Source organism: Thamnophis elegans, chromosome 3 (assembly GCF_009769535.1).
Source record: "Thamnophis elegans isolate rThaEle1 chromosome 3, rThaEle1.pri, whole genome shotgun sequence".
Taxonomy (NCBI): domain Eukaryota; kingdom Metazoa; phylum Chordata; class Lepidosauria; order Squamata; family Colubridae; genus Thamnophis; species Thamnophis elegans.
In genome coordinates, this window is record NC_045543.1 from 90,946,690 (window position 1) to 90,960,106 (window position 13,417).

Sequence of the window (13,417 nt, forward strand, 5' to 3'; positions counted from 1 at the left end):
TACTTTGTTGAAATGCATAAGAAAAGCCTCCTTGATTATAAAAATTAGAATTTGAATAGCATAACTTTAACTTTAATATATCTGCAATGTTAATTTCTGGCATTTACTCTGACATTTTTGCTGTTTGTTCTCTCATGCATATACAAACATATAAGCACATACAATTTTTCCACTTACACTAAAAGCTAAATATTTGTAATATCAATTAAAGTTCACTTCTGTAATCTAAAATAACAGTACAATGCTGCTATACTCATATTACCGCTAAATCGGTTCAATTTGTTACAGAAAGGAAATGTTTAAAAAACACTTTCTAAAATAAGTGCTTCTATTTTTTTAGTCTGACTTCCCCACAAGCTTTCCTTCAGTGGTATAAATGAACAGCTGTGTTGAACATGAATCAACTTAATCCTTGAAATATCAGAAATGCTATATAATGTTGTGCCATACATTCTTGTCAATTTAAAATGTCCACTACAAATTTAGTTATTTTCTAAGTTAATGTCTAAATTAATTGCAGAACATTTGATAAACATTCCAGCCCAGGTCCTACTAATTTAACAATGTTATTGAAGGACAAGAATGGACATACCACTGAATAGACAAGTTAATGGAAAAGTTGCTGGCTTCCAACTTTAGTACACTTGGAATTTTTAAGTATATATTCCTCATGAACAATGATGTTAGAGAATGAAGGAAGCATTTCTTTAGAAGTTTCTCTGCTAAAGGGACCATTAAAGATCTCCAACTAAGCAAATTATGCATGGTTTACTGTAGGCATAAATAACCTAGCTTAACTGTTGTCATAACAATCAAATCAAAACAGATATACAACACATACATATACTGTATATTATTGAATGAAAGCTCAAAAGTAGTTGTATTTTGGGTTCTGGTTTAAAACAAAGGGTTCCCTCCCCTTTATATGTGTATTTTTTTAAAAAATAGTAAAATATTAAAACTAGAAAAAGTGTTTTCCCCCTTTAGAGTTAAGAAAAGTTAAAATAATATAGAGGATTCTCTTAATATGAATTATGATAAAGATTAATGAGTTAACAGAAATATATATTATTCCCCACAGCAAAGAGAGAAAATTGATCTTTTAGCCAAAGAAGAGAAAATATCTAACCTTGTTTCTATTCTAAAATTGCTTCCGAATTTTGTGCTTGCAATGGGGAAAAAATAAAACTTTTGTATTTATATTTATATTTCTCCTCCACCTCCTCCTAGTTTTCTATTACTTTTTTGAATTTTTCTTTGTTTTTTATATTTTGATAAACCAATAAAAAAAATTTAAAAAAATTCAGACATTTGGTAACAATCTTGTATTTATTACAGTTGGAGTGTCCAGGAGTTATATGATCACCTTTTGCAACCTTCTGACGTCAGTGAAGAAGCCAGATTCACTTAACAATCATGTTAATAGCTTAACAACTGCAGTGACTCAACAACTGTAGCAAGAAAGGGGCAAAACTCACTTAAACAAATGTCTTGCTTAGCAATGGACTCAACTGTGTTGGTCTCAATTGTGGTCGTAGGTCAAGGACAACCTGTAATAGCTTCCAAAGCTTTGTCAGGAAAAGTAAATAAACTGTGACTTTGTTTTTATTAGTAGGTCATGAAACCTACATTCTTAATACTATATATTTTTCCTACGAGAAACATAGCAAAAAACACAATTTCTTAAGCATTTATTTTTTTAAAAATCCAAAGCTTTTAATCCTTCTGAACAGCTTTAAGTACAATATCTGGATATCTCGAAAAATGAATCCTTCCTCAGATTCTTATATTTCTTGCCTTCTCAGTACTGATTCATGGTGATATATTGTTCTTGCTGTGGCAATATAAGTTCACCTGCATTAGTGATTTGTCACAATAGTTGAGTGGCATTATAAGAGCATTATAAAAAAAACCTACTGAAAAATTTGTCCAAGACTAATTGGCAAACAAAAGTTGATCCCACAGAGATATAACAGAAAATATCTAAAGTACCTGTAAGTATTTGGCAAATGACAGGGACACCTTTTGTCGCATTTAAGACCATAGACTATTTCAGCACATTGCCTTGTTTCACAGTGTACTCCGGTATAGCCTGGCTCACAAAGACATTCTCCGCTAATATGATAGCATTTTCCACCATTCATGCATTGGCAGATCTCTGCACACTGTATTCCAAAAGTTCCAATTGGACATTCATCTTGACAGCTGATAAAAAGACCAGGAAGAAAAACATTTTCATTCTATAAAAATATTATAAAATATACATTTAATTCTTCTCAGGTGCACTATATACATAACAGATGCAAACACAACCATGTATACAGATACAATTTCATGCAATACAAATCCCCTTTTTAATTATGGTACTCTGGATAACAATTCACGCAAACTATGCTCTTGTGACTTAAGTAGCATCATATGTACTTCTTAATGGAAATATTACAGAGATATTACAAAAAGAAGACATGGTTACAATGCAATATTGCAGTGTAACTCTGCTGACTGCCAGCAGTTCGATTCAGCTCAAGATTGACTCAGTCTTCCACCCTTCCAAGGATGGTAAAATTAAGAGCCAGATTGTCAGGGGCAATATGCTAACTCTGTAAACTGCTTAGAGAGGGCTGTAAAGCATTATGAAGCACTGTATAATTCTAAGTGCTATTGCTATTGTTTTCCTTTCAAAAAGTGTTCCTCTTACAGGCCATTATGAAGGACACCAATAAGGTAATTCTGAACATCTCATTTCTATATAAAATGCAGTGGATGCTATTGCTGTGGCTAATATTGAGCTAGGTAAGAATTGAGCTACATAGAAAAATAGTCTAAATATATATAAGAACAGCTTTTTAAAATTTAATATAAAGTAGGCAGTTCCTGATTGCTCTAGTGAAGGACATTTTCCTTTGTCAATTTTCTACACTATACTTCCAAACATTTTAACAGAATTTTACTATGATATTTAAGCAAATGCTTTTTCTACAAAGTGCCATTTGATTTATTATGTGAGGATTTATTCACTTAAGTGTCCAACTCTAAATCACACCCAGTAGGACAAACTAGATAACATAATATTTCCTGTGAAAGTTGAAAGAGGAACACCCCAGACATCTGTGTGTCATTAGATGTTGATCTTTATAACATAAAATACGTTATGTAGAGATAATTGAAGGTTAGGAAAAGAGGCCAGGCTTATAGCCAGCTGGCTACACATTCCTTTCAAACAACACACATATTATACAAGATTTTAGAAAATACAAAAAGTTCTTATAATTCAATAGCTAAAACAAATTCAGTGTAAAGTTATTCTGCACAAATCACATAAACATAAGAAGTAGCAGGATAGAAAATTAATTTACTAGCATAAAGTCCACTTAAAAACTTCTGGGACAAAATTTTCTCCTTTTCCCTTATGAAAATGATTCATGTTATCATACCAAGATGATTAAATATAGGAAAAAATAAGACAGTAAGCCCCTAACATCTACAGGGATGAAAGAGTTTTATTGTGCCCCATAGGAACTGGGGGAAATGGCAGTGAAGTGATGATATTCAGAAAAAAGAATTGATGGAAGAAAATGTGCTTACAACTTTGTTCACAACCATGGGACTCTTCACATGAATTATGTTCTCACATAAACCAGTCACTGATTAATGAACAATAAAATAGGAATAAATGTTTTTAAAAAATGAAATGGGGCAGTGTTTTTTTTCCATATAATAAATTGAAGTGACGTGACCAAACTATTCAGAATGCGAAAAAAACACCCCAAAAATGCAAATATTTTAAAAATATGATCAATGAAAACATAGCTAAATAAAATCATTTAGTGATATACAGTGATTGAATTCCAATTTGCTTCTTAAGTAAAATTGAACCAGCTTTTGTTTAGTTTTGACTAGAACAATAATCAAGTTTGCATAATATTGGAAATTCATTCAACTTTCCTCTTTTCCACAATCATGATGATTGAGTGCTCTGAAGAATTGCCTTCTTACCGTTCTCCTGTATACCCTGAACTGCAACGACATTGGCCAGTAGCTAAATCACATGTCCCTCCATTGTGACACTGACATTCTTGGGAACAATTATTTCCATAACGTCCTTCTGGGCAAGGCTGACCACAGACTGTGCCCTGTTTGAAAACAGAACTTCACATTTATTCATAGGACTGCATTATGAGTTTGCATGAAATGTAAAAATGCCAAAAAAATAATAATTTAGTTTTCCAATACTATATACTGTATATTTTCTCATGAGTGTTAGATTGTTAATTTGTTGGAATGTTTATGCTGTAAAAGAAAGCTAATCCAAGATTTCAATTCTACATAACGGTAATAGATTCAAACAAATTATTTCCCTTTTTTCCCTGCATTTAACTTAGAATTAAAACTCCTAGGTGTCAAACTCAAGGCCCGGGGGCTGAATCTGGCCCATGGGGTACTTAGGTCTGGCCCTTGGGACTGGAAATTACAGTATCTCTGCCAGCAAAAATCCAGCTGGCAGAGGGTTGCAAGAGGCTGTTGAAGCCAAAAATGCAGCTTGCTAGGGCTGCAGGCAGCCCTCAAGAGCTTTGTTTTTGCTGACAGAAGATTACAGGAAGCTGTCGCAGCAGACAATGGAACTCGGGAGCCCATTTTTGCTGGCAGAGAGCTCGGGCCACCACAGATGCCCCCGATGCAAGTGACGTTGAGCTAGCCATGCCCACCCTGGCCCCCTGAGGTCAAACACAACTCTGATGGCACCTTCAATGAAATTGAGTTTGACACCCTTGTCCTAAAACATACCCATGAAATTTCAAAGTCAAAAGCGATGAGATTTTATAGATATTATAGCTACCATCCATCCAGAAGGGCAGGCACATTCTCCTGTTACATGATGACAAACTCCTCCATTCTGGCATGGGCATCTTTCTTCACACTGTGGCCCATGTTTGTCAGGTGGACAAAGATCTTCACAGCTAAAAATAAGACACACATTCACAGAGAGAAAGCGTTTAATTAAAGTGTTTCTCTTAATTATAAGAGGAATGGTGAGATATTTATGTTTCTAATAGGGTTACGAGTGTTAATCTGTAAAACTAAGGAAAAAGTATATAAATAATTTCTTTATTTAAGAAAATATTTTTATTTGTAAATGCCAATAGGTTTTTCTTATTTTATCAATTTAAAAACAGCAAAAATATTTATCTACTTTATAGGAATTTCTAATCTATGTAAGGAAGCTATAATGTTAAAAGTTTCTATGTATTTGCTAAATATCTTTTACCTATTTTTGATTAAATATTTTCCAAATTGTCTCCTGAATCCTGCTCTATTTTGTGGCAAAATACTAGGCTTGAATTAGAGATTGTATATTGTTGCTATATGTGGTGCACAATTACCTAGTCAATATTCTTATATTTCTTAGATTCAAATAATGAGCTTATGCCTTGAACAATCAAATATATTTATTACCGGTATACCAAGTTAATATAAGTTATATACAAAAGTAGCTTATGGTCCTGCTTTCTCTATTCATAATTAACTATTCCTTTTTTTTTTAATTGATCACTACCCTGTTTTTGCTTTTACAGAATATTGTATTCTGATGAGTTGCTGAAATGTTCATTCTTTGGATTGCTTTGGGAAAATATGCTGCCTTCTCTATATTCCAATATATGATCTAGACAATTTCAAAGCAACTTTTGGCACAGACAGACTGCTGATTAATTCATTGTAGCTTTATCTCACCGTTTCCCAAATCAACTCCAAGCAATTTTGTCGTCAGATCTATTTACTTGTGATAGGATGGTAAGAGGAAAATAATTGTGACAGCTATTGATTCTAAGTCATAATGGAGTAAGAATTTGAAATTTGCATTTTCTTACACATTGTTACCAGAGTTTTCTTTCTTGAGAGTCTTTCTCATATTTCCTGTCATAATCTATTATAAAAATATCCTGAGAACATTCATTCTGGCTTTTATAAATCAGAGTCCACTGTGTTGGATGCATGAAATGGTTTCCTCCCACATCTCATCCAATGGGTTCTGGACCATAAATTATTCAGCTTCAGTATATTGGTTAGTCTTGAAGGTTCAACTAGAATCTATTTAAACTGTTCTACCCTGCCTAAGGATAAAAATCCTTCCAACATATTAAAAAAGGAATCAAGCATTAATAAAAGCAACATAAAAATACATTATATACATTTAATATTCCTCAAAATATTAAAATATAATTCATCTTGTCATATTTCTGTTGCTTATTTATTATCCACGAATTGGCAATATTGAATTTGGAACTGAGAGACCATTTCAAATCCCAATAAACTATTTGCAGAATGCAAATTATTTTTCTATCTTCACCAAAAGAGTAACCATAGCATGAGCACTATATTGCCATCTTCTTTGTAAAAAAAACAATGATTGTGAAATTCACTAATATTCCACACATAGCCAATATATCAATCACATACAAAGCTCCAGTATATCCAGGGGGACATCTGCATTCTCCAGTGATATGATCACAGGTGGCTCCATGCTGACACTGGCATTTTTGGCGGCAATCATTTCCATATGTGTCTTGGTCACAGTGTTCCTCACAGCGCCATCCCTTGAATCCTGCAGTGCAGTGACAGGCTCCAGTGATGGGATTACACAAAGCTCCATTTTTACACTGGCAGCGACTACTGCAGTGAGGTCCCCAATGATAACTATCACATGCTGCACAAAAAACAGAAAGCAAAATTTTAGGGGTTGCCTTGTCAACATATTCTCCCTGCTATTTAATTAATTATGACACTGTGGCAAAGTGAATGCTCAATTTTCATCTTAAAATTAAGCGAGAGAAAACATATCATTATGTTGCATGATATATTACGGTATTAAATATAATTTTCCTTGATATAATTATATTATTACACCTAATGCATTTACATATTATTTTCATAGAATTATAAATTATATTTTAAAAAGCAGAAGCAGTCTTACCAGATGTATTACAACAAAACATATGATGAGAAATGTTAAGAGTGTTTGTAAGCAAACGTAATATGAAGTTTTAAGCAGGAAATATGAAGACACATCTTGAAATCTGTTTCCTTCCTGACTTTCTTTATGGATTTTTCTTTTTTTCATTTTTGCTTTCTGATGTGGATCAGTAATGCCTCAGTTCCTCTCTAAAAAATTTTGGGTTAATTTTTCTTTTTAACCTATCTCCATGAATGGAGAGATAGTAGAAATTATGCCTCTAGTGATTATGGAAAATGCAGAATCTAAGTAATTATATTTTAAAAAACTAAAACCTAGTTATACTACTGTGAATTAGCAGCCCAAACAGTACCAGTTAGGACATTTGTTATATGTAGATCTTGAAAAAGGGCCCAAGAGTTGCCAATTGTAAAGTTTAGTAAGATAAATCCTTGTAAATACATTCTTTTTCAAGTTTCACAGAGAAAATGGAAGATTTTTTTAATGATAAAACTGTAAATAACCTCTATAAAGATCATATGAAGTTCACTAAGAAATCATTATACATATGCTTAGAGCATCTGGTTTCATTTTCATGCTGAACTGAAAATAAAATGGCAATATCCTTGCTAATAATTGTTACTGGACCACTTTAGTAACTATTATTCTCATAGCTTTCTCCTGAGGCAAAACAGACCATTTTTTTTAGACCTTAGAGGAGACAAAAACAACTCAAGGCATCTCCTCAGACCGATCATTACTCTAGCGTAAAGCTAGATTCTTCAGACTGCACAAATAACAATAGTGGGTTCTTAACAAAGATTTTTCCCCATTAATGTGTTTTATACATTACTTAGATATGACAGCTTTGTCTTGGACACAATTGTCTAATGATGTTGTGATTTGTAATACACAATAAAACATAGTTGAATCTGGGGGCGGGGACCTCCACTCAACACAACATGTAATTTTTTATTACTCTTTACTCATTGCTATGCTTCTTTACTACTCTAGTAAAGTTTACTGCTAAACTACTATCTTGTGTATATAGTACACAATATGCTCTTCCAAATTGTGTTTTGTGTATGTATATGTGTATATGTATGTCGGTAGTCCTCGATGAAGTTCACATTGAGCCCAAAATTTCTGTTGTTGTTAAGTGAGACATTCATTAAGTGAGTTTCCCCCCATTTTACGACCAGTGAATCTGGCTTCCAGTTGACTTTGCTTACCAGAAGTTTGCAAAAGGGGATCACATGATCTTGAGACACAGCAACAGTCATAAGTATGAACTAGTTGCCAAGCATCTGAATTTTGATCACATGATCATGGGAATGCTGCACAGTTTTTCACATAACTGTAAAAAATGGTCATGTCACTTTTTCAGGGTGGTTGAAAAGTCATTAAGCGAACTGTTGTAAGTTGAAGACAGTATAATGTAAATAATTTAAATGCTTCTGGTGGGCTAGAAAAAAATATGTTCGTGTGTAATTGTAGTGGAACATCCAACTCTACAGGATATATAAATTTAATTATAATAATAATTTAAAAAATAAAGTCTACAGGACAAAAACCTGGAGGTGTTAAACTTCCTTCCAGAAGCCTTCTGGGTCTTCACACCCTGGACCTATCTGGGATAGCACTTTAATAATTCCTGTTGCCATCCACTAATCTTCCCAGTAATGCCTTATATGATATCTATCTGCAGAAAGATTGGGGATGTAGCATACATATCAGAAGTTTCCCTAGTTTTTGGATTATAAATGCAAGACAGAGAGAGAGATGTATTTTCAGACTTGCAAATACTCTGTACTTAAAGATAGAATACAATAAAGATAGAATTAACACTCCTTGTTTGAAGTATCTTGAAGGGCTTACAAGGTCTGAGATGAGAACAATTAACCAGTGGCGCAGCTTGTCCTCAGAACTTGCTTTATCACTTGGTTTTTTTAAGAAGACACTAACCAGTCACTAGTTTAAAATGGTATAAGGCCATGATGGTGAACCTGTGGCACGCATGCTACAAGTGGTATGCAGAGCTTTATTTGCTGGCATGATAACCCTCAGCTCCGGAGGTGCATGTGTGTGCTGGCCATCTGATTCTTAGCCTTCTGGAGGACTGGGGAGACCATTTTCACCTTCCCCAGCCTTCCAGAAACCCTCCAGAGCCTAGACAAGTTTGACCCCAAACTTCCAGTTGGCCTGATGGCCCGTTTTTCGCCCTCCACGGGCTTCAGGAAAGCCTCTGGAGCCTGGGGAGGGCAAAAAACAGGCCCAATGGGACAACCAGAAGTTTGAGAACAAATTTCCAGTTAGTCTGTTGGGCCTGTTTTTCGCACTCTCCAAGCTCCGGAGGCTTTCCTGAAGCCTGGGGAGGGTGAAAAATGGGCCCAATAGGTCAACTGGAAGTTCAGAAATGATCAGTTTCTGCCTTCACAGAGTTCCTCCGGAGACGAGGGGGAAGCCATTTTCACCCTCCCCAGGCTTCAGGAAAGCTTCTATATGGGAGGGTTCGCGCACGCATGCCCAGATGGGTGGGACACATTCCATTGTGGGTCTGGGCCCGCACACACACAATTTTGTCATGCCTTTGAAAAAAGGTTAGCCATCACTGGTATAAGTTCTCCTGCTTGAGCAAGGGATTGGACTAGAAGACCTCCAAAGTCCTGTCCAGCTCTATTCTGATTGATTAATTGATATTATAGTGGCTGAATATCCAGGTATTTACAAATGCATATATTTGATGTCAGTGTTGTAGCTAGAAATTAGATTTTAGATCACATGACTGAAGAAAGTAAATAAGATGACAATATTTAATAATTGAGTGTTAATTGGCAAGAACAGATTGTTCTCATATATCTCTACTATTTATATAGGTTATGTATAATCAGTTTGGTATTGTGATTAAGGCATCAGACTAGATACTGTGAATTCTAATCTGTCTTAGTCACAAAGCCAGTTGGATAACCTTGGGGTCAGTCACTTTCTCTTAGCTCTAGAAAAGAGACAATTGCAAACCACTTCTGAAAAACCTTACTAAAAAATCCATAGAGACTTGTTCAGGAAGTCTCTACAAATCAGATATGATTGAATGAGGGGCGGGGGGAGGCAGAGCTTAACCACCTTAGAACTACAAATTCACTTTTTTAATGCTAACAAAAACAAAACAACATATTACTATAAAATACAAGTGGTGGTAGTTTTCCCCTTAATTATATCTCTTTGTGACTGTATGATGAATAATAGAAATACTATGAAGACGTCATAATTCACATTTTTCTTGAACATTCATTTAATTTCAAATGACTACTATTTTAGAACTCTCTCATATATATTGGGAACATCATAAAAATATGTAACAGCAAACATTTACCCATATCTCAAGTAAAAAACTCACACTGGGGATTATAATATGCATTAAATAAATAAAATTAAATTCATAGGGTTTTCAAAATATGTATTCACTATTAACAAGAAAAGTATAAAAACTCATGCACTTTAATGATAAATGCAACTGTTTTTATAAGAAAAGCTTTGGAAACAAATATTTTTCAAGGTATAAACATAATTGGAATATCAAAATTATTACTGGGACTCTGGTATATTTAAAGATTCATATTAGATATTTCACATTATAATTAAGTTTCAACACATATTATTAGGCAGTTTAAGATCCACTTTTTTTGTAAATTGCATTCATAAATTTGCAAAATGAAAAGCAAGTTTGTGATTTTGTACACTGCAGTATAAAATTGACGATGTCTACATAGATTTCGAATGGTTTTAAAATATATTTTTGAGTTAATAGCAAATAAATCATCAATCTAATCTATGGAAGGATTATTCTAGATATTTCATTCCACTTACACTTTTCTTTTTTAATATCTTTTGAAAATAGAAAAAAATAAAACTTTCATGGATCTAAGAATTGATGGAAAAGAATATTTGTAAGAACATTTCTAATATTTGAATCCAGTTCCTGCTGATTTTAACAGAATTGCATGCAGTCCTATTTTCTTCTATAAAACAACATAAAATAATCATAGAATACCTGATGGTTGCAAAGAACAATTCAAACAAAATAACTAGCCAAAACTATACATTTGGATCTACCATATGATTTTCCACCAACTTATAATTTGTGTTTATTTCAGATGCTTTAAAAATTATTCAGAATATGAGTTTATGTATTTGCAATTCTATTTTTTTCTTTAGAGTGTTCTTTTCATCCTGCAGTCCAGACTATATACCAAGCAAATAGTAGCATTTTATGCCTGAATGCAGCAACATCAGACATTGTTAACAAAGCCAATGGCTTTATCAATAGGAACATATGGCTTTGAAAGCTGTACCATCTGAAAAGTTGGACAAAGACAAATGTGAGGCCTTTGAATTGAGGTACTGAAGAAAACTGTTAAGAGTACTTCAAATAAGAGTAGGACAAATGTTTTATGAACTAAAACAGATTGCTCTCTTAATTTACTAATAATGAAGCTAAAGCTTACAACTGTTGAGCGCATAACTCAAAAGTAACAGTTTTCGGAAAAGATCCTAGTGCCTAGAAAAATTGAAGGCAATGAAAAATGGCAGACAATGTGGATAGATACTATTACTGATGTCACAAGCATGAGAGTTTACAGGAATTCAAAGAAGCAGTTATTGATACACAATCCAGCAAGTCACAAAGAGACAGAAGTGATTAAATAACTCGAAAACAACATGCCTAGTGTTCCTTTAAATTGAGTTACCTGACTTCAAATCCCTACTCTATTACAAAGCTCATTTGTGACTTTCATTCAGCTATTGGGCTGGTTCCAGAGTAAGTCTTTGAAATACATGTAAATTAAACTTGTCCTGACTAACTTGAGCTATTAATTTCTGTGGGAAAAGGATGACTAAAACAGGCTGAGATAACCCTGGTTAAATTCAAAAACAATACATGGGATCATATATGTTAGATTTTTTAACTATTGCATAGAAACTGCATTTAAAATATTGACTGCAGAAGCAATTTTTCATGAGGCTATCACTGTATTCTATTATTCAAGAAAAATATTACCTACCTCCACACTCCTTATCTAAAAACACATTTTCAATATTAAATTATGTATAACTCTGAATGTGTATCAATACACTACATATATAACCACATTGAGGGAATGTGGAAAACAATAAGTGCCTTGCAAGTTCTTTTCTAGATTTGCATGGAATAGTGTGAGCAAATTTGATTGGCTATAATTGACAAAATCTGCCCAAACAAACTGGTATTATCCTTACCAGTTTCAAGGACTTTACAGTCCATAATTTCTTAATCTGACTAAAAATATTATTTGAAAGCCTTAACTGACCAAGGGCATGTTGAGCAGCAAAGCATCTATGATGATCATAGCATGCTACTTAGAATGTAATATAAGAAAATATATAAGAGTATGAATTAACAAATGAAGTGCATGAAAGAGCTACAATATGTTGTGGATCTATGAAATTAAGACAAAGAGAAATAATGTAATAAATCTGAATGAAGGTGGCATGAGCTAATGGAGTGAATGAATACATAGAAGGTGAAAGTGTTGATTAATTTTGAAACAAAGGACTAAAACATACATCCTAAAATATGTCATGCAACAAGTTTTCTATATTTGTAAAGGTTTTTATTAGGCAAACATTAAAAATGTTGGACATAGTGCAATATTTCTGGCATAGTCATTTCCATAGAGTTCTTAGATCTTGCAACAATTACAGTTTATAGCCATTACATAGGTATGTGTAATCGGTCAAATTACCTACCCATTATACCGACATCCTAAAAGATGTCTTGCAGCAAGTTTTCTATATTCTTGTAGATCCATTTTAAAAGTGGTATCATGAGTTTATCCCCCTTTTTTGCATCCTATTCCTTCACGAAATATCCAATTAGAAGAAAAAGCTCCAATGGATGCATCATGTTTTTTTCTTTTGACCAGTCAAATCAATTTGTTTTTCCTTAGTTCCCCAAATTTTCATTCTACGCAGTTCTACTAATTTCCATAAATAGTTTTCAAAGGATATGTTATGTTTATAAAAGGAATATACATAGACTGTGGGTTGTACAGAAGAAGCAAACAGCTCTATTTTTTCCTTTCTGTGAAAGAGACAAGTGGTTTGATTGTGTGGGTGTGGTTTTGTCTGTTGCTCAGTTTCAGAATTGATGCAAATTTTAAATACAATGGAAAGAAATCTGTAGAGGGCTGAAAAACAACATTAGCAGCAGGACTACCTTTACTATTCAACTAAATACTTGCACATTCTTTACCCATAATAGAAAGAATATAGTAAAATGAATGTGACATATTATTGAAAGAAATGAGTGATAATTTGGATGTATTACTGTATATATACCATGGTAATATTTGTTTGTAAAATAGCACTTGAATGATTGATAGAAACCTATGCCATAATAAATTGGCTATGGGGGGGGGGGAATGCTGT

At 33.6% G+C, this 13,417-nt stretch overlaps 1 protein-coding gene across 1 annotated transcript in view; it reads right to left on the bottom strand.

Moving 5' to 3' along the window:
- MEGF10 (multiple EGF like domains 10) overlaps positions 1-13,417 on the bottom strand; it is an 82,842-nt gene that overhangs the window by 41,515 nt on the left and 27,910 nt on the right. The window contains exons 5-8 of the mRNA XM_032214117.1: positions 6,457-6,703; positions 4,838-4,958; positions 3,997-4,133; positions 1,993-2,205 (exon numbers count right to left, since the gene is read on the bottom strand). Of these exons, the coding sequence (XP_032070008.1) occupies positions 1,993-2,205; positions 3,997-4,133; positions 4,838-4,958; positions 6,457-6,703 (718 nt within the window). The remainder of the gene's footprint in view (positions 1-1,992; positions 2,206-3,996; positions 4,134-4,837; positions 4,959-6,456; positions 6,704-13,417) is intronic.